This window comes from Ctenopharyngodon idella, chromosome 21, assembly GCF_019924925.1.
Source record: "Ctenopharyngodon idella isolate HZGC_01 chromosome 21, HZGC01, whole genome shotgun sequence".
Taxonomy (NCBI): domain Eukaryota; kingdom Metazoa; phylum Chordata; class Actinopteri; order Cypriniformes; family Xenocyprididae; genus Ctenopharyngodon; species Ctenopharyngodon idella.
The window spans coordinates 27,784,511-27,805,919 of record NC_067240.1 but is presented as its reverse complement, the minus strand read 5'-3'; the positions used below and the strand labels follow the sequence as shown (position 1 = coordinate 27,805,919).

At 40.9% G+C, this 21,409-nt stretch overlaps 1 protein-coding gene across 4 annotated transcripts; it reads right to left on the bottom strand.

Annotated features, from left to right (window-relative positions):
• Window positions 1–295: 295 nt before the first annotated feature.
• Window positions 296–21,171, bottom strand: LOC127504284 (macrophage mannose receptor 1-like). 4 transcript variants are annotated; one of them, XM_051878844.1, is made up of 10 exons: window positions 21,150–21,171; window positions 19,203–19,580; window positions 18,774–19,115; window positions 16,295–16,660; window positions 15,827–16,201; window positions 4,698–5,075; window positions 4,262–4,606; window positions 3,724–4,092; window positions 1,034–1,846; window positions 296–778 (listed from the first exon to the last, which is right to left on the bottom strand). In XM_051878844.1, the coding sequence occupies exons 2-9, from the start codon at window positions 19,267–19,269 to the stop codon at window positions 1,449–1,451; spliced, it is 2,640 nt and encodes an 879-aa protein (XP_051734804.1). In that variant the 5' UTR covers window positions 19,270–19,580; window positions 21,150–21,171; the 3' UTR covers window positions 296–778; window positions 1,034–1,448. The 4 variants fall into 4 exon arrangements, with proteins under 4 accessions (XP_051734804.1, XP_051734805.1, XP_051734806.1 ...); XM_051878845.1 differs by having other exon boundaries at window positions 296–1,846; XM_051878846.1 differs by lacking the exons at window positions 18,774–19,115; window positions 19,203–19,580; window positions 21,150–21,171 and having other exon boundaries at window positions 16,295–16,691.
• Between the last annotated feature and the right edge of the window lie 238 nt (window positions 21,172–21,409).

Below are 21,409 nucleotides of genomic sequence, written 5' to 3'. Positions count from 1 at the left end.
TAACCTTACTTTCATGTTATAAGTTAAACAGATGTTATATTAAACTTAGTCTTGTCAGCATTTTGGAAATTGTTTTTGTGTTCATTGAGATATTGTTTAAAATGTTACTTTTCAAAGGGGGTGTAACTCATTTACACTGAGCACTGTTTGTGCAAAGCAGAGGGATTAGATCAAACTATTAACCTTATGTAAAACTGAGGAAAAGAAGATGCCAGGATGACAATTAAAATAATCAGGTTTTCATTCCTTTGGTTCTACTACTAATCCTTAAGTCCCATAAAACAACCACAAAGTTTCAAACTTTAAGTAACTTTACTGACACATTTAGTACCATATTATGCAAAACTTAACAAAATCATCATCTTACATAGATCATATTTAAATCATATCACATTAATGTAAAAAATCAGCATAACGAGTACATTGTTCTGTACTGTATGTTATAATTTTCCATCATTCTGACAATGAAAATCAAGCTACATTCATTGTTAGTATTTTTATATAACCCCCTTCACTGATTTACTTGGTCCGTTAAACAACACATGTCAATGACATAACATATTGGAAAAACAAAATCTGGATCATTCATTTGTAAAAGTCTTTATAGATTATAGTATAATGCTTGATTAAGTTTTAAGTATTAAGTATTGAGCCCACAAGTGTATTATTAGAAACTGCAAAACGCTTTCCTCCTACATCAGGGATTGATCATACGATAGTCTCTCAAACGCGTGGTGATGTTGTTGGGAAGTCCGAGTTTTATCAGCTCTTCTTTTAACTGAAAATATAAGAGTTTTATGACAAACCATGTTCATGTTATTCAGTCATATCATTTAATTATCATTAATTTATTACATTTTTAAAGTATTTATTGCACTGTTGCCCTTTTATAGGAAGTTTATATATAGAAAGTTATATGTAGTATCAATCAACTGAATAATATACTGCATATAATACAATGTTTATGTAAAAAAAAAGGATCAATTTTCATTGCTGTTGGCAAATTAATGATTGTGACTGTTGAGTTACTTACCTGTATAATGACAAGCGCTTCAATCTGAGACTTTGACAAATTTTCTAGACTTGTAACTTTTACTCGGATTCCCATCACTGATCAATAAATAAAAAATACAAAACATTTCAGGTGTCATAATTCATACACGTATGTACTAAAGTTTGACAATTAACATTATGTTTTGAGATTATTGATAACAAAAGAAACAAACGGATCACATATCTACACAAACATACCATACTTATCTGAAAAGGTGTTGATATGATGGTCATCATGTTCACCAAAAAGAAAACAGAAGACTAGCATTAGCAAATCTTTAGCATGTTACACTTTTGATAAGATTTTTTCATTTTACAGAATCCACATATACATCCAAATCTTCTTGTGTAATAGTCTGATGTTTATTCTTTTATTTCATTATAGAAGGTGTATTTTATAGAATTTGCTCACCACTGTAACAGAAGAAAGGCAAACTGGCAACGCATCTTTCATCTGTCCACTGGCCTAAGTATTTTATAGACACAGCTGTGCAGTGTTGATATCCGTGCTCTCCTGGGACATATTCACCATTATCTGGTTGTGCAGCATAATGTTGAGTATATGGCAGCCAATATGTGAAGGAAGAGCTGCTCTGATCTGACCACAGTCTGTTTCTATGCAGACCAATCCATACAGTATAACCACCACGTATAATGCTCAGTATCTGTTGGCGCTCTGTCTCATCTCTCACGCTGGCCAGGTCTGTGTACATCTCTCTGCAGTATCTCTGAGCTTCAGGCCAGGTCCTTCTCTCAAATACCAAAACATACTTCTGAGAGGCATTTTCTCTACCTAAGATAAAAATATTAATCAATTCCATTCATTTGTTACTTAGGAAACCATATTTTAAATGCATTCATATATACAATCCATTTACATGTTTTATGTAAGTATACAGGTGCTGGTCATATAATTAAAATATCATCAAAAAGTTGATTTATTTCACTAATTCCATTCAAAAAGTGAAACTTGTATATTATATTCATTCATTACACACAGACTGATATATTTCAAATGTTTATTTCTTTTAATTTTGATGATTATAACTGACAACTAAGGAAAATCCCAAATTCAGTATCTCAGAAAATTAGAATATTACTTAAGACCAATACAAAGAAAGGATTTATAGAAATCTTGGCCAACTGAAAAGTATGAACATGAAAAGTATGAGCATGTACAGCACTCAATACTTAGTTGGGGCTCCTTTTGCCTGAATTACTGCAGCAATGCGGCATGACATGGAGTCGATCAGTCTGTGGCACTGCTCAGGTGTTATAAGAGCCCAGGTTGCTCTGATAGTGGCCTTCAGCTCTCCTGCATTCTTGGGTCTGGCATATCGCATCTTCCTCTTCACAATACCCCACATATTTTCTATGGGGTTAAGGTCAGGCGAGTTTGCTGGCCAATTAAGAACAGGGATACCATGGTCCTTAAACCAGGTACTGGTAGCTTTGGCACTGTGTACAGGTGCCAAGTCCTGCTGGAAAATGAAATCTGCATCTCCATAAAGCTGGTCAGCAGCAGGAAGCATGAAGTGCTCTAAAACTTCCTGGTATATGGCTGCATTGACCTTGGACCTCAGAAAACACAGTGGACCAACACCAGCAGATGACATGGCACCCCAAACCATCACTGACTGTGGAAACTTTACACTGGACCTCAAGCAACGTGGATTGTGTGCCTCTCCTCTCTTCCTCCAGACTCTGGGACCCTGATTTCCAAAGGAAATGCAAAATTTACTTTCATCAGAGAACATAACTTTGGACCACTCAGCAGCAGTCCAGTCCTTTTTGTCTTCTGACGCTGTCTGTTGTTCAAGAGTGGCTTGACACATGGAATGCGACAGCTGAAACCCATGTCTTGCATACATCTGTGCGTAGTGGTTCTTGAAGCACTGACTCCAGCTGCAGTCCACTCTTTGTGAATCTCCCCCACATTTTTGAATGGGTTTTGTTTCACAATCCTCTCCAGGGTGCGGTTATCCCTATTGCTTGTACACTTTTTTCTACCACATCTTTTCCTTCCCTTCGCTTCTCTATTAATGTGCTTGGACACAGAGCTCTGTGAACAGCCAGCCTCTTTTGCAATGACCTTTTGTGTCTTGCCCTCCTTGCGCAAGGTGTCAATGGTCGTCTTTTGGACAACTGTCAAGTCAGCAGTCTTCCCCATGATTGTGTAGCCTACAGAACTAGACTGAGAGACCATTTAAAGGCCGTTGCAGGTGTTTTGAGTTAATTAGCTGATTAGAGTGTGGCACCAGGTGTCTTCAATATTGAACCTTTTCACAATATTCTAATTTTCTGAATTTGGGATTTTCCTTAGTTGTCAGTTATAATCATCAAAATTAAAAGAAATAAACATATGAAATATATCAGTCTGTGTGTAATGAATGAATATAATATACAAGTTTCACTTTTTGAATGGAATTAGTGAAGTAAATCAACTTTTTGATGATATTCTAATTATATGACCAGCATCTGTACAGTATATTTTGGTTTTGATCCAAAAGCTAAGCTACGACATGTTCTAGAGATCTTGCCACAATACTATCAGTAACATTTGTTGAGACTTTGACTTACTGATTAATGCTTCACTGAAAGGAAACTAATATATATATATATATATATATATATATATATATATATATATGTTCAATTGGAATGTCTTACCATCATAACAGACAAATGAGTACAAATGTTCACATGACGCATCATACCAGTTTCCATTATTCTCCATGTAAACACACAGCTGATTCCCCTCAATGTTGTTTGGTTCATGATAAAAGTTTCTGAAATCTCTCTCTCCATCCTGATAAAAGTCATTATCCTCCAATGACCATCTCCAGTTGTTCACATCATCATAAAGACCAATCCAGGCTGAGCCGTTGTAACTCCCATTAACTGTGTTAATCGACCTGTTCATTTCCTCCATGTTATCAATGGTGGCCAGATCAGTGTAATTCTGTCTGCAGTATCTCTGAGCTTCAGTCCAGGTCTTAGACTCATTCACAAAGTGATACTCCCGGGATGATGCTAATGCTGTCAAGGTAGGAAAAATGTAAAGATACAAAACCAAAAAATTAGTCACACTTTTAGAATTTTTTTTTTTAAAGTCCCTTTATTTTGTGATGTTCTAATATATCTTTGTCTCATTTGTTACATTGTTTATAAAATGAAATGTTATTTTAATTATTAGAGATCTACTTACCGCTGTAGCAAATGAAAGGTAATGCATTATTACAGTTTTCATCTGTCCAGCTCCCAGAGTCACTAAATGACACTGCAGTGCAGTATTCACTGTTTCCAGCATTATCTGGCTGTCCTGTCATCCAGTTACTGAATGAAGAGTTGCTCTGATCTGACCAAGATCTGGTTCTGTACAGTCCAATCCAAACATCATAATTGTTTAAAAGTAATACCTGAATATTGTAGTTTTCAGTCATATTTCTGATACTGATGAGGTCTGTGTGATGTTCTCTGCAGTAACTCTGAGCTTCAGTCCAGGTTTTGGGCGTGAAAACAGGCACATAACTCTTACTAGCATTCACTCTTCCTGCGGGGAATATATGTGAAAGTGATATATATCGTGATATCATTAATATATTGCTCTAAAAACTTTATAAATAGTCAACAGCAGTTCTCACCATCATAGCAAACAAATGGACGTGGATATTGGTAGCAAGACTTTTCACTCCATGTTCCCTCTTTTTGTTTCATGTACACACACAGACTCTGTCCACCTGAGTTCACTGGTTGCTGGACATACCAGCTTTTAAAACCTTTCTCTAATGTTGCATTCTCCAGAGACCATTTCCACCTGTTCAGATCTTCATACAGACCGATCCAAGCTGAGCCATAGTAAGTGCCAAGTACTGTTTTAATGAGTCTTTTCATTTCCTCCAGGTTATCAACGGTGGCCAGATCAGTGTAATTCTGTCTGCAGTATCTCTGAGCTTCAGTCCAGGTCTTAGACTCAGATACAAAGTGATACTGGCGGGTACATGAAGATTGTGTGCAGGTTCCTGTGAATTGTTTTACAGCACAGAAAAAAAAAATGTTCCAATCAGCTGGTCAATGATGTACCCACAAACAATGATATTGTGGACAAACTGTCATTGTACTAATAGTTGTTAACTACTGCTATAATGTTGTCAATTAATTCACACCTACTGCTTGTCAACAGATAATAAAAAAACAGCTTTTGATTACATTTTTGGACATTTCACTTATGATTAAATTAGTTTAAAAATTAGCATGGTAAACTGCTCTAAAGGGATAGTTCACCCATGCATTCGCCCTTATTAGCATATAGACAAAGAAATGTAGAAATAAATAAATGTGGAAATAAATAAATGTAAACATAAATACATACATAAATAAATGTGGAAATAAATAAATGCATGAATAAATAAATGTGGAAAAAATACAATTATACATAAGGAAATAAAAGTATAAATACTCATTGTTTTTGTTTACATTTCCTTGTATATTATTTATGTATTTATTTATGTTTTTTTTTTTTTTTTACATTTCTTCTTATTGTCACGGAACGGTGTGTATTCAAAAGCATGACGAAGAGATAGAGCAGGAAACAGGATTTTAATAACAAAACTCAGAATACCAGAATACATATTACTCACACTATACATAGAGGAAGACGGACAAACACTGAGGGAGAACGCAGGGTATATATACACGGCAAAAAAAGGGAACTCAATGAGATAATTACAAGGCACAGGTGAATGGGATAACTAATTAGACAGACTGGGGAAAACGTCTCAGGTTACGTATGTACCCATGGTTCCCTGAGAGGGAACGAGACGCTGCGTCAAGCGCTTTGGGAACGCCTCTGCGTGAATGCGTCGTGAAGCACATGTGAAATCTGTCCAATGGCGTGACGGAACGTCATAGGCGGGTGACGTCATGACCAGGAAACTATAAAGCATGCCCGAACCAAACAGAGTTAGCTTCTGAAAAGTCGAAGTAAGTCGATCACAGGCATGCAGGGAGTATGGCAACGGGACGCAGCGTCTCGTTCCCTCTCAGGGAACCATGGTTACATACGTAACCTGAGACGTTCCCTTTCAAGGGAACTCGCGCTGCGTCAAGCGCTTTGGGAACGAGATACCCACGCCGCCATAAGACCGAGTGCCTGTCTGTGTGAAACTGTTCAGCGCACACTAAGACACCAGCACTCTTGACCCCGGGGTCGAGGCCACATCTAGGTTATAAAACCTAACAAAAGTGTGCGGCGAGGACCACCCCGCCACATCACAAACTTCTTGGAGGGACACTCCAGAGAATAAGGCCAAAGAGGCCGCCATACTCCGCGTAGAGTGAGCACGGACCTTAAGTGGAGAAGGATGACCGGCAGAGTCATATGCAAGTGAGATAGCCTCAACTACCCACTTGCTCAAGGTTTGCTTAGATACGGGGTGCCCCTTACGTGGGGCCCCGAAACAGACGAACAACTGATCCGTCTTACACCACAGGGAGGCTCTGTGGACGTAAGCATCCAAAGCCCGAACAGGGCACAGCAAATTAAGTTTTTCCTGGTCTGGATCCAGAAATGGAGGAGGGCAAAAGGCCTGCAACATAATAGGGCCCGCCACATTAGTGGGGACCTTAGGGACATAACCTTCCCGAGGAAAGAGGAAGGCTTTGACCACGCCTGGCGCGAAGTCCAAGCAAGAGGGAGAGACCGAAAGGGCTTGTAGGTCACCAATTCTCTTTAACGAAGAGATAGCGAGGAGGAAAAGAGTCTTTAGAGTGAGGAATTTAACATGAACCTCTTCGATAGGCTCGAAAAAGAGCAGTAGACAGGCCCTCCAACACTATGGCCAAGTCCCGTGCCGCAGGCCTCAGCCTCAGAGTACCACGGAGGAAGCGAGTAACCCATGGGTGTCTGCCAAGAGAAGCACCCTCTAAAGGAACGTGGTAAGCCGCAATGGCTGCCATGTAGACCTTTAGCGTCGAACCAGAAGAAAACTTTTCTTGAAGAAACTCCAGAACTGTACCAACTGGGCAGTTAACAGGATCAAAGTTACGTTCTCTACACCATGAAGAGAAAACATTCCATTTCAAGGAATACAGCCTCCTCGTGGAGGGAGCTCTGGAATGGAGCATAGTCTCCACTACCTCAGTAGGGAGACCGGAATCTATGAGCTGTGCCCCCTCAGAGGCCACGCCCACAATTTCCACAACTCCGGGCGGGGGTGAAGGATTGAGCCCCCCGCCTGCGAGAGTAGGTCCCTCCTGATCGGAATCTCCAGGGGAGAGCCGTCGAGGAGGGACATAAGGTCCGAGAACCATACTCAGCCCAGCCAAAACGGGGCTACTAGGAGCAACTGAACCCCGTCCTGGCGCACTCTCTCCAAAACTCCCAGAAGCAGAGCAATCAGGGGAAAGGCGTACAGACGCAGCCTTGGCCACGTCTGCACCATAGCGTCCAACCCCAGGGGGGCTGGATGTGAGAGGGAGAAATATAGAGGACATTGGGTCATTTCCAGAGATGCAAACATGTCCACATCCGCTTTCCCGAAGCGCTCCCAAAGGAGCTCCACCACCTCGGGGTGGAGTCTCCACTCCCCGGGCCTCGGCCCCTGCCTCGACAGGATGTCTGCTTCCTGATTCAGATGCCCTGGGATGTAAACTGCCCTGACTGACAGCAACTTCCCTTGGGCCCACAGAAGGATCTGGTGTGCCGACTTGCATAAGGGGCGTGACCGCAGACCCCCCTAATAGTTTATGTAGGAGACCACCGCTGTGTTGTCCGTGCGGACCAACACATGATGGCTCCTGAGATCTGGGAGGAAGTGTTTGAGTGCCAGGAACACAGCCATCATCTCCAACTGGTTTATGTGCCAGGAAAGATAATGACCCCTCCACAGACCCTGAGCCGAGCGACCACTCATGATCGCCCCCCAACCGGTGAGGGACGCATCCGTCGTTAGCGTTAAGCGATGACAAGAAGCCCCCAACACCGGGCCTTGGGAAAGAAACAGGGTTTCTTCCACATGACACAAGCACGAAGGCATTTCCCCTCGGGGAAAACCCCCTGGTTTTGACCCACCACTGCAAAGGTCTCATGTACAGCAGGCCAAAAGGTATCACGTTGGACGCAGCTGCCAGCAGACCTAACAGTCTCTGAAACTGTTTCACAGTGAGTGACTGACCTAGCTTCAGCTTGTTTACGGCTGTGAGAATGGCCTCTATGCGAGCTGGCACTGACACTGAATCCCAAACTACGCCTAGAAAAGAGAAAGCACACTCTTCTTTGCATTTAGCCGTAACCCCAGACGCTTCATATGTGTGAGAACAACATCTCGATGCTTAACCACTAACTCTTCTGACTGTGGTAGAATCAACCAGTCGTCTATGTAATTCAACACACGGATGCCCTGGAGTCACAGAGGAGCCAGAGCTGCATCCACGCATTTTTTGAAGGTGCAGGGAGATAAAGCTAGGCCGAAGGGAAGAACCCGATATTGGTATGCTTCGCCCCCAAAAGCGAATCCCAGGAACTTCCTGTGTTGAGGAAGGATGGATATATGAAAGTATGCGTCTTTCAGATCTATCGTGACAAACCAATCCTCGGACTTGATTTGTGACACAATCTGTTTCAGAGTTAGCATTCTGAACTTGAGCTTCTTGACAGAGCGATTTAATAGGCGCAGATCTAGAATGGGACGCAACCCTCCATCCTTCTTTGGAACTATGAAGTACCGGCTGTAAAACCCCGACTACCTGCTGGGAGAAGGAACCCTTTCTATGGCTTCTTTTCGCAAGAGAGTCTGTAGAGTATCTCACCTCGGTGAACAAAACCCTGTTGAACCTGGGCGGTCGCAACCCGAACTGAATTCTGTACCCAAATTCTACTGTGCGCAGGACCCATTGAGAAACGTTTGACAGAAGTTTCCACGCTGCCAATGAATCTACTAAGGGAATCAGTCTCTCGAGACTGACCTCTGGTGTTAGATGGGTGACCAGCCCGGTGCCCTGAAGCGGCGACCCGGCAGGGAGCAACCGAACTGGCCACTTTTGGTCCCTCCTTGGAGGGAGCGAACATCCCAGCGCCACTACGTTGCCGGGTGGACACTGAGATATGCGTTTGCTGAGAGCCGCTGCGCCCTGAAGCACGCAAGGTGGCAAGGTTGGCAGAACGGCCCCCTGAGGGCACCGGGGGGGGGCCCGGGCACCATGTACTGAGGTGGACACCGACCCGCCTCGGAGGGGACTGCCCTCAGAAGCCTGACACCACTGGCATCAGGACTTCTTTCCCAAAGCCCTCCACTGGATAATAACAGTCCTAAGATCCGCCTTCCCTTTGGATGGCTTCGGTTGTGAGCGCTGCCCCGACCCCCAGTCTTTCATGTCAGCGAGGTTGAGCCAAAAGTGTCTCTCCATGGCCACCAGGGCTGCCAAAAACCGCCCAATAGATCTGGCGGTCTCCTTGGTGGCACGGAGAGAGAGATCTGTAGCTTTCCTCAGCTCAGAGAACGCCTCGCGACTGACTTCCCCGCCCTCATCAAGGTCTTTAAGCAGGTCAGCTTGATAGGCTTGAAGGACGGCCATAGTGTGTAAACATGCCGCTGCCTGACCTGCTGCCGAGTACGCCTTACCCACTAAAGCAGAAGATGTACGTAGGGGCTTAGTGGGGCTTTGAGGGAGGCTGCCGACTCGGGGGAGAGATAGCTCGTGAGCGTCTCTTCCACCCGAGGCATCTCCCCATAACCATGCCTTTTTAGTCCTAAGATGTTACTATAGTTGGACGTTTGAGGACTATAGACCCGGAAGGACGCAGGTCTGTTCCACAACCTCGACACCTCGGTGTGGAGGTCGGGAAAAAAAGGCAAGCCCCGGCGTGGAGGTTGTGCACGAGAAGGGAGAAAGCGCTCGTCTAATAAACTAGCCTGACGGGCTTCCTGTTTCTCGGTCGGCCAGCTTATGTTCAATCTGGCCACCGCTCTAGTAACAACCTTCACAAGCTCCTCATATGCTTGTGAGTGTGGTGGCGACTCTTCACACTGATCGATGCTGACAACATCTAGTTCCTCAGAACTAGAGCACTGCAGCATCGGCGCTTCACCAGGGGCAGAAGAAACCGCAGAGCATGCTTCTAGCTCCTGAAATGAAGCGCTGGATCCTGCAGGTAAAGGCAGAGAAAGGGTGGGGCCCGTCTCTAACCCCTCTGCAAGATCCATTTGCGAACCCCACGACGCGAGCCTTCGCTGTGCCTCGGCAGCAGCGGGACCTGAGCCGCGGGGAGCGCGAGCCGAACCGCTTTCCTTGAAAAGCACCCGGCGGGAGCTTAGCGTCTTCATAGACATCTGCTCGCAATACACACAGCCAGCTCCCTCGAGAGCTGACTGGGCATGCTCCACTCCCAAGCAAACAACACAAAGCTCGTGTGCATCTCCTGCCGGAATGTAGCGAGGACAAGGAGACGCACACGGCCTGAATTGCTGCACTTGTGTCGCCATAATAGTGTCTTAGATATGTGTGCTTGAATAACGTGAGAGACAAACAACAATAAATAAGACAGACAGTTTCACAGAGAGTTACTGAAGACACAGAAGCTAACTCTGTTTGGTTCAGGTGTGCTTTATAGTTTCCTGGTCATGACGTCACCCGCCTATGACGTTCCGTCACGCCATTGGACAGATTTCACATGTGCTTCACGATGCATTCACGCAGAGGCGCTCCCAAAGCGCTTGACGCAGCGCGAGTTCCCTTGAAAAGGAACTAGTGCTGTGTTCGAAATCGCCCCCTATACCCTCATTCACTATTCCCTACATTACTCCACTAATATAGTCCACTGAAGGAGCGAATGAAAATGAGTGAATGAATTCGGAAAATGAGTGCACCGGAAGGGCTGCCGCTTTTGCATAGTTTGTGCCTGCTGTTTAACATTTTGGCAAACTGGCAGCCCCAGTAGTAAAATGAAAAGATTAATGTTGAACTCTGTCATGGAAACTACCATGCATAATCCGTAATTAAACAATTTAATAATCAATTAAAAAGGAATTTATACCTGTATAAATATCATTCTGTAGCGACATTGGATCAGCGGTTTGGAAAATGTATGTGGGCGCCATCTTCAGGCGAGACGCGGGAATTCATTCAAGTTCAACACACGACTCTCACAGTGCATTATGGGTATTCTCTAGTCTCTAGTCTAGTCTCTAGTCATCTAGCGTACATCAGTTGTACACTCGTTATTGCGGTGCATTGTGGGATTGAATGAGTGCACTCAATAACGTCCGCTATGTTTTCAGACACCACTACAAATAGCTGTCCCCTCAAATAGTGCCCTATTTAAGGGCATAGGGGCGATTTCAGACACAGCCTAGGTCACAGGACTGAACCAAAAACACAATGAAGGAGGAAAACACATATCAGACATGTAACAGTTCGGCCCCTCCCGGGAAGGCGTGTCCTCGCCTCACCAAGTCCAACTGAGGAGGGAAGGGTGGGGGTTCTGGAGGAGGGCGTGGAACAAAAGAAAATCCAAAAGGGTCCAGGGAAAAAGAAAAGTCCATGGGGTGTAGATGGTGGGAGGAGCCAATAAGGAGCCAGGAACAGGAGAAGCCAGGTGGTGGTCCAGAGACCAGCCAGGACAAGGCTCCAGGGCAGCATCGAAGGCTGGAGGAGCCATGGTGACAACGACTTAATGGTATAAGCCACCCTGGGGAAGACCGATCATGATGCAGCCACCGAAGATGGAGACCCTGTTATAGCTGACAGACCGATGACCCCACGCGAGACTGATGGCACTGGAGACCGTGGTGGAGCCGCGGCGATGAGCGTCCGAGGGCGGAGCCTGACAGAGCAAAAGGTGCAGGCAGGATGATGTCCCCAATCCAAACCGGTCTATCAAATTCCCTCAAAAAGGTCTCCAAGTTCCTCCATACATCCATCGTTGGTCAGAGTGACTGCGGTTATGCCCACTGAGTGGCGGCATTGGTTTTCAGCATGAATGCCGTGAAAAACACACAAAAACACGTACAAAACGGGAAAGAGCTTTGTGTTTGACTGTACAAATAGATTTGACAAGAAATCTGAGGTATATTTTTACAGACTGCTGAAAGCTAATGAAAAGAGAAGCAAATGGATCGCTGCAATTCACAGAAACTGGACTCCAGGCAGCAAAAACGCTGATTTGCTTTTCTGAAAAACAAAATTATGTTATTAATCTTTTAATTATTTTGGCAAAGTTTTATATTCATAAGACAAAAATAACTCAAAAGAAACCCTAATATATTACCTTTTATAACACCAATCTCACAATATATTTTGAAACTCTTTCAAACATCACAAAACAAAAAGCTTATAAAAACAATACAAATTTTTAAAGCTTTTCAAATTCATGTAACTGCCCTAATAATATATAGCACTTTTTATCCCTTTTTTTCTTTTTCTTTTTTTTTTGTATACATGTTCGTTTGTTGTTACTCTTTGTTTTATAAACTCTTAACTGAATAACAATACCTTATATTTGTCTTGTAGGCCTATTTTTTGCATTGTATTTGTCCTCTAATTAAAAAAAAAAAAAAAAAACACGGATTTGCAGTTATCATTTTGTGTTAATAGGTTGAATTTTGAGGTAAAATCATGCCCTATATATTGTATTGTTATATATAGTATTGACAACTCATCAATTAAATATTTACCATCTTATGCATCTGCATAAATGGGTGTTTTTAAAGGGGACATCGGATGCCGATTTTCCACAAGTTAGTATGATTCTTTAGGGTCTTCGTGAAAAGTCTATAACATACTTTGATTAAAATTTCTTAATGGTTGTGTAAAAAAACCCCACCCTTTTTACCTTGTCAAAAACAGCTCTGTTCACAGCGAGCCGTTTCGGTGCATGTCCCTTTAAATGATAATGAGTTACTGTTACCCCACCCCTATCTTCCATGGGCAGGCTGTAAACACTATTTGACATGTATTGCATTGAACTCATCATTCTTATATATGCAGTTATAAATGCTCAAAAACGATTTAAATACATTTGAAAATTACTTGTCATTAACCAACACCTTAAGCCCTCTACAAAGGTAACCTTATTGTAGTGATACCATGTTATCTTTACATAAAATGTACACAGTTTGTAATAAGACAATCGCCTTAATGCATTGTTCATTATAAACGTGCAGTTATGAATTACAGTGAAAAGGTTTTAAATAGAAATGACGACATATATGTTTGTTCGACTGTATTATTTTGATACTGAACAAGCTGCGATGTTTACAGACACTGCTTTGTTGTGTGTGCGTGAGGTGCCGGCGCGATCAAACAGCAGTCTTTGCAAGGGACTTGCTTCATCATCATGGCAACGGTTCATGGCCAGGTCAGATTACGTCAGAGTTTGTTGTCGTTTGTTGGAAAATCATACCACTCTGCTCAGACATTCCCCGACCCAACAAACGCCAATTAAACGTTCAGTCGGGTGAAAACAAACTACAGGGGTATCACACTAGCTGCGTCCTGATCCAACAAACTCCAACAGACGTGTTTGTTGGCATTTATCTGTGCGGTATGAACTGGCCTTTAACTTTAGACGCATTTGTCGTGGAACTTGCTAACTAGCACATTATTAGGAAAGGCGATTTGCAAAGATTCATAAAAAACCTATACTCGCGTCTTCTGGAGGTGAAGCTGGATCACGAAAAGTTGGTATTGATCCATCCTCCAGGAACTTTTTATCAAACAACTTTTTAGCACAGACATAAACACATATAGGTAGATCCAGGGCGCATTCCCTTCAAAAACCAAATTAATCCACTGCATCTTCAGCAGCTCAGATGTCGAGAGTAAGGACGACTGCTATGTGCATTCTTATATCCAAAAACAAAATGCCTCAGTTGCTTAGGAGACATTCTTGTCGAGACCTGCGCGGCGTCAAAACATGGCGAACTATTTACAGCTGACTCAGGACGGGTCTATGCTAAAACGGCAGTGTCCGTCAACAGTCGTGAGTGGGGCCTGTGCAAATTTACATCACTTTCCCAAGAATCTGTGAACCGCTTGATCTGACAAAGTGCGATTTGTGGGGATTAAAAAAAAAAGCACTGGGGTGGGTTTTTATCATTATAGGGTGGTTATGTAGACACACTGCCAACACACATTTATGTCCAAACACAATGTAAAAGTGAATTTTGCATCCGATGTCCCCTTTAAGAAAACAATGACAAAACTATACAAGGTTTAGGACTGGATGATATAACTGATATAAGTGATCACCTGGATTTAGACCTACCTATAAGACCTTATGTAGCTCCGTCCCTTTTCAGTGCTGCGCTCATTGTCTTGTCTTCCGGTTTGTATTTCCACAGCGATCTTACGTAACTGCTCGTTTTAAAAACTTCTCGGTCTACTAACATTTCCTAAGCCATCTGCTTTAAACATTACAATGCTCATGATAACTTTCATTAACTCTACAACAGGTAAATCCACTTCACCAGCTAATTATTTTTTGACAGCGATGCCATAGAAATGTACAGAGCTACCGCAAAAACGGAAGTTCAAAGACAATATTATAAAGATGGCGATGCTTTGTATGTATGTAGGAGAAAACACGATTCCTGGCTGTTTCCTGGTCAATATTCATGGATTACTGGGTCTTTGGTAAGTTGTAAGCAACACTATCGAATCCAACCTTTAGTTTAAACGTTTGTTTTACTCGCGTATTCGTAGTTTCTCCTATTAAATCCAGTCATGCAGCAGGCTGTATTGCCACATCAATGCAGTAATTTCTGACGGTTAGGCCTTCTTGAATGGTATTTATTTCTTCTCAACATTTTGAGGTAATTTATCCCTCACTTTCCGGACAGAACTCATTTTTAACTGGTATTATGTTCTCATTTGACTGATTTTTTGTAAATGATGACCTTCAGTAAAACGCTGCAGCTCTGGCGGGTTTCTCTTGAACAAAGCAATACTGTTTTCATTGTTATCTGTTGCCTCTGTTTCATTAAACAATAGAATATATTCATGCCAAGTAAAATGCCCTTAAATATTAACATGACTCATGACGGTAAGATTAAGTTTTGATTGACATTCTTACAAGGAAGAACTTTTTGTAAATCCAAAATACATATTTAAAAATGTCTTATGAAATTCAAATGACGTGCATATTGACTTCATGTTGATGTAGCCTACCAGTCAAATTAATAAATATATATTTAACACATAAAATGTGTTGTTCTTAACTAGACACAACAGGTGTGTTAAGAAATAACACAAGTTGTGTTTTTAATGCATCCTTTTTAAAAAAGTGAAGTTAAACTCAAGATAAATTTAGTATGAACAGCTTAATTTAAAAAAAAAAAAACAAGACCATACAAAGTCAAGTTTCGTGGTAATGAGAACTGTCAGACTGATTAGTTTTATCATTAATACGGAGTCCTGTTTAAGCCATTTGTGGCAGAATAATGCACAGAATTTTATGTGAAATGGACGTATGACCTAGGAGAATCAAAGAATAAAATCTCTGCTTGAACCCCCAACTGTAAAAGTTGTAAAAGTAAAAAGTTGTTTTAGGTCACCATTAAGGTGAAGTTTCCTTTATCTATTTTTATTTAAATATTAACATGTTAAGGGTTTTCAGTCATTAGAGTTTTCAGTAATAAATTTCACAATATAATTTGAATCCACATATTCATAGGCCTGATGCATTTAGCAAAAATGAAACATGTTGATCTTTCATAGAGACAGGTGCTGAAAGTCTTTCTCAAATAAAGTCTTCCAACAAAGCGAGTGAACTTACTGCTGTAACAGAAGAAAGGCATGCTGGATTCACAGACCTCATCCATCCATCGGCCTGAATATTTGAATGATACTGCAGTGCAGTGCTGATATGGATATTCATAAGGTTGTTTATATCCATTATCTGGTTGCGCCTGTAACTCTTCAATTTGCGGCCTCCAGTTTTGATAACTGGTCATCTGATTGTTTGACCAAACCCTGTTTCTGTACAGTCCAATCCAGGCATATCCCTGTGCCATCTCAAGGATCCTCTGGTTCTCTGTCTGATTTCTCACATTGGCGAGATCTGTGTAATGATCTCTGCAGTATCTACGAGCCTCTGACCAGGTTTTCTCATCACTGATTCTGATGTAAGTCTCTGTGGCATTCTCTCTACCTAAGATATGAAATATGACAAATATATGCACATTAGCTCTCATTGAAAAAAAAATCTCTAAATTAATATCTAAAACAAACGAAATGTCCTTACCATCGTAGCAAACAAATGGCAGTGTGTAATCACATGGCGCATCAAACCAGTTTCCATTCTCCATGTAAACACACAGCTGGTTCCCCCCAGTGTTGTTTGGTTCATGAATAAAGTTTCTGAAATCTCTCTCTCCCTCCTGATAAAAGTCATTATCCTCCAATGACCATCTCCAGTTGTTCACATCATCATACAGACCAATCCAGGCTGAGCCACTGTAACTCCCATTAACTGTGTTAATCAACCTGTTCATTTCCTCCATGTTATCAATGGTGGCCAGATCAGTGTAATTCTGTCTGCAGTATCTCTGAGCTTCAGTCCAGGTCTTAGACTCATTCACAAAATAATACTGGTGGAATGATGCCAATGCTGTAAATAGAGAAAACAAACATTTCCATTAAAAAAAATTATCGAAGTATCCTAAATATTTGATAAATTCAATAGGTTGTTTGCATGACGTCATTGCTGTGGCGCGAAATGGACAGGAAGTGATTTTTCTATATAGGAATCGCTATCACAAACTCAAAATTCCTATGTTTTGCATCATTTATAGTTGCTCAAATTGATCAAACCGAGAAACCACAAGGAGCTTTTATCGTTTACGTAACACTTACCGTTTTTTAACTTTAAAAGCTGTCGCCTTTAATAGCGTTTTGCGTTCAGCAGATGCTGAAATGAATAAGGATACCTGCTTACCTTTTTGTTTTTGACTTGGTTAAATATTCACATTCTTCATGGTATCGTTTGCAGGGAAGAGAAGATATTTTGCATGATCATTTGGTGTTTTCACTCAAGTTTTGTAGAATTCCCTTCACAATGTTTATCTGGTTACCGTAGAAACAGTGTCACATGCTGCTGCTTCAGCCGTCATATGGTAGAAAATGTCCAAATAAAAAAAAAATGTGTTCAACAAGCTGACAGAAGTCGATCCATTTCTTTGTTGGCAGGGTGTAAATATAACTGTAGTTTTAATGTTGTCTTTGTAAATATTCACTTTCCCATATGACCACGGAGGAGAATCGGAGGGTCACATTCAGTGGACAGACTCCGATATACTGTATTTTTTTGTTTTTCACGAGTTTGTGTGCCCATTTAATCTTAGCGTAAGTTGTAAACAGATTTGGCTTGCTGTCTGCTATAGAGGGGCTCAAAGAGGATATTCTACTCGAGTTCTGATTGCCCCCCTATAACAGGCAAAATTGTACAAAAAGGAGGAGAAGGGGAGGAGGAGCGATGCCGAAAGAACTAACAACAGGAAGAGGTAAGATGCTGGTTTTATACCTTGGTATTAATTGGAAGATTAGATGGGCATACTCCTCCCGAAATTACATTTAATAACTTCACTTATTTCAAACCCATAGAAGCTTGTGAACAGTTTTGAAGTGGCTGCGTGCAAGTTCTGCTCATTCACAAGCCGAATGAGAGTCATACTCGCAAATGTAATGTTAATTATTAAACCAGTCAGAATACAAAACTTTCAAAAACACTCAGCTATGTGATCATTTCATTGAGTGATAGGCAGTGGGTTCAATCAGTGACATTATTAGATTTGCTATACGGCATCTTCCCGTCATCTCCTCAACCTGCTTCCCTTACTGTTTTTACACGTAGAAAAGGCGAAAAATGTTTTACACCATCTAGTTTTTCCCTGAATGATGATGTGAGTTCCTATTGCAATTCTCGATTCAGCATGAATGACCTGCAATCGCTCTTCTTCATAACATAAGGATCACGTCCAACATATTTGGTGATTTTCTGTTTATACCTTTCTAAACCAGCACAGTACTGACTTTTTTCCATCTCGTCTATTCTAATTTTCACTTCCTGCCCTCCACCTGAATGTCACGCGTCATCATGTGCATCATGTGATTGCAAACAAGCCATTAGGTCCAAAATTAGAGACTACTGGAAAAGATTTAGCTTTTTCTTCATTCAATACAGCCTTTATGGTTATAAATTATATGATCAGAATTACAAATTGAGTGAAAAATGTACATGAATTTTCAGAATATCTTGTATTTGGTTTGTCTTCCTTTTTTTTTTTTTGTCACAAATTAGACCGGCGACTCTTGAACTTGACTAAACATGTCTATGCATTGTTGCAATCAATGTGAGCACACTGAGGCAGTATGTAATAGATTTCATGGATTACTATCCAAGATAGAAAGATGATAAAGGGATACACAAAAAAAGTATAATTCTGTCATGATTTACTGACCTTCATGTCATTCCATAACTGTAAAATATTCTCTGTAGAAGACAAAATAGGATATTCTGGGAATTTTTTTTCTTTTCTTTTTTTTCATGCAATTTAAGTCATTGGGCACTAAAACTCTTTAGTGAACAATACTCTTCAAAACACCATCTTTTGTCTCCAGCAGAAGAAAGAAATCCAAAAAGGTCTGTAACCACATGAGGGTAAGTAAATGGTAACAGAAAATTCATTTTTGGGTGAACCATTATCCCTTTAAGATCTACTCACCACTGTGGCAAAAGAAAGGAAAAGCATAATCGCAGTTTTCATCTGTCCATCTCCCAGAGTCACTGAATGAGACTACAGCGCAGGATCCTGCTTTATCTGGCTGTCCGTTGCTCCAGATTCTGAATGAAGAGTTGCTGTGATCTGACCAAGATCTAGTTTTGTACAGTCCAATCCAAACACTGTTATCATGATAATTCCGTAATAAATACTGAATCTTCTGTTGTTCAGTCTCATTCCTGATACTGACAAGGTCTGTGTGATGTTCTCTGCAGTAACTCTGAGCTTCAGTCCAGTCTTTGTGCTGGTTAATGATCACATAAGTATCACTGGCGTTTTCTCTTCCTGAAAGACATTAGGTTTAGAGAAAGGTTGGTTTGGTTGTTTTCAATTTTTGTTCATTGTCTTAGACATTTGAATGGAACAGCTCACCATCATAGCAAACAGTAGGAGAATATGTATTGACACAGACTGCTTTGTTCCATATCCCTTTGACCATATACACACACTCATCTTCATTATCACTTGGTCCTGGGTTATACCAGTTCCTGAAGTTTTTTTCTCCCTCCTTGAAGAAACCACTGTCCTCTAGAGTCCATTTCCAAGTGCTCAGATCATCAAGGAGTCCAATCCAAGCCAAATCAATGGAATCATCATTCACTTTGTCAATCAACTGGGCCGTCTGTTGACTATTTTCAATGGTGGCCAGATCAGTGTATTTCTCCCTACAGTATCTCTGAGCTTCTGCCCAAGTCTTGGATTCATTCACAAAGACATACTGAGGGACACACTGCGTGAGGGTAAAGAAACCTGTTGAAAACACAAAAGAGAAGTTGAGATCACATGATACTACTTTAGTTATCTCCGTGTTCAGACACAGTCACATTCATCATGGGTGACTGCAGTTTCTACAATGGCATCGATACTTGACATTTAACCCTAAAAAGCGTGTGTGTATCAATCAATCATGGCAGTAGGCATTAAGTAGATTGTGTAGGTTTTTTTAGCAAAGTTTTGGTCATGTTTATAATTTATAGGCCCTAGAATTTTGTGTATTAAATATCATACAGTAGGCTGATATATTCATAAATAGGTATTATTGTTTAAAGGGGACCTATAATGCCCCTTTTACAAGATGTAATTTAAGTCTCTGGTGTCCTCAGAATGTGTCTGTGAACTTTCAGCTCAAAATCCCCCACAGATCATTTATTATAGCTTGTCAAATTTGCCCCTATTTGGGTGTGAGCAAAAACACGCCATTTTTGTGTGTGTCCCTTTAAATGCAAATGAGCTGCTGCTCCCGGCCCCCTTTCCAGAAGAGGGCGGAGCTTTAACAGCTCGCGCTTCGGTCGCTCAACAACAACAAAGCTGGAGAATCTCACGCAGCCAAAATGAGGATTGTCAGTAACGGTGTTCAGCCTTACATTGTTCAAACTGGAGTCGGACACTGATGGAGAGACTCAGGAAGAAGTTACAACTTTTAGAATGAAACTGGATGTTACTGAATGATTAGTGGATAAATTTATGTAGTTGCTGTGGAGTTGATTCAACTCATCAACTATCATTTGTCTTACCCTTTATGAAAGTGACACGTGAAGGCCAAGTATGGTAACCTATCCTCAGATCTTGTCCTCTGCATTAACCCATCCAGGTTAAATGCAGGTATTGAGAATTAAACCTGCAACCTTCAGGTTACCAGTCTGCCTCTCTAACCATTAGACCATGACATGAACCCTTTATGACTGGCTTCATTTTAGGGTTAATGAAGTAAACATTATACTCATAGGTATCAGTATAAATACCATATATAAATACCATAAACCAAAAATATTTATCTAAGATATACATAGTATACATGCTGATAGTTACACCACTATACACACAAATCTCAAACACAGTAAAAATATGAACAATATGCCAGTTAACTAACAATAATAACTGCAGCTGCAGCATAAATTAAGCTAGTAAAATGTAAAGCATTGATCACTTTACTAATTGTTCACCATATAATTTTTCAAGCAGCAATGCATGCCAAGAACTTACACAACACTGGTCGACTTAAAAGGGTTTGTTCAGATGACTCAATTTGGAAAGTTAGGACAACATTTGGACATGTTTTAGACAAATAATTCAGTATCGGGTCAACAAAACTATTTTGGTTAGCAACATGTGTAGAATATTCTTGTTCAAAACAGTCAGATTCTTACTACTATTGAAGAAAATAAAAATCATGATGAATGTAATAAATTAACAAAAATGCAAAAAACTAAAGTATTTTTTTTTTTTTTTTTTTTTTTTTTGCAGTGGTTGACCCCTCCTCCCAAATATATTTTTAAATAACCAAGATAAGGATAAAAATCAAGTAAAAATGTTCCATACCTGAGAATAGTACCAGTGAAAACATGGCTGTGGAGAAAAATTATGCATGTTTAATTGAAAAAAATAATGTATAGCCTACATTTGCATAGACATAATTAAGCTCTATGTATTCTTGAAGCGGATCTACATATTTATTCACTAATGTAAATAATCTCGAGACTAACAATGTATTGTATTATAACGGATGTAAGGATGAAACTATCACATTAAACACAAGTTCTGTCAATACATTTTGTGCATTCATTATTGTATATTTCTAT

Excerpts from the sequence above, each read along its gene's own strand:
- LOC127504284 (XM_051878845.1), bottom strand. The coding sequence starts at position 19,269 with ATGGTCAAAGGGATATGGAACAAAGCAGTCTGTGTCAATACATATTCT. Across the intron at positions 5,076-15,826 it reads GCCTTTCTTCTGTTACAGCA|GAACCTGCACACAATCTTCA; the intron begins GTAAGTTCACTC and ends AACAATTCACAG. Across the intron at positions 4,607-4,697 it reads TCCATTTGTTTGCTATGATG|GAAGAGTGAATGCTAGTAAG; the intron begins GTGAGAACTGCT and ends TATTCCCCGCAG.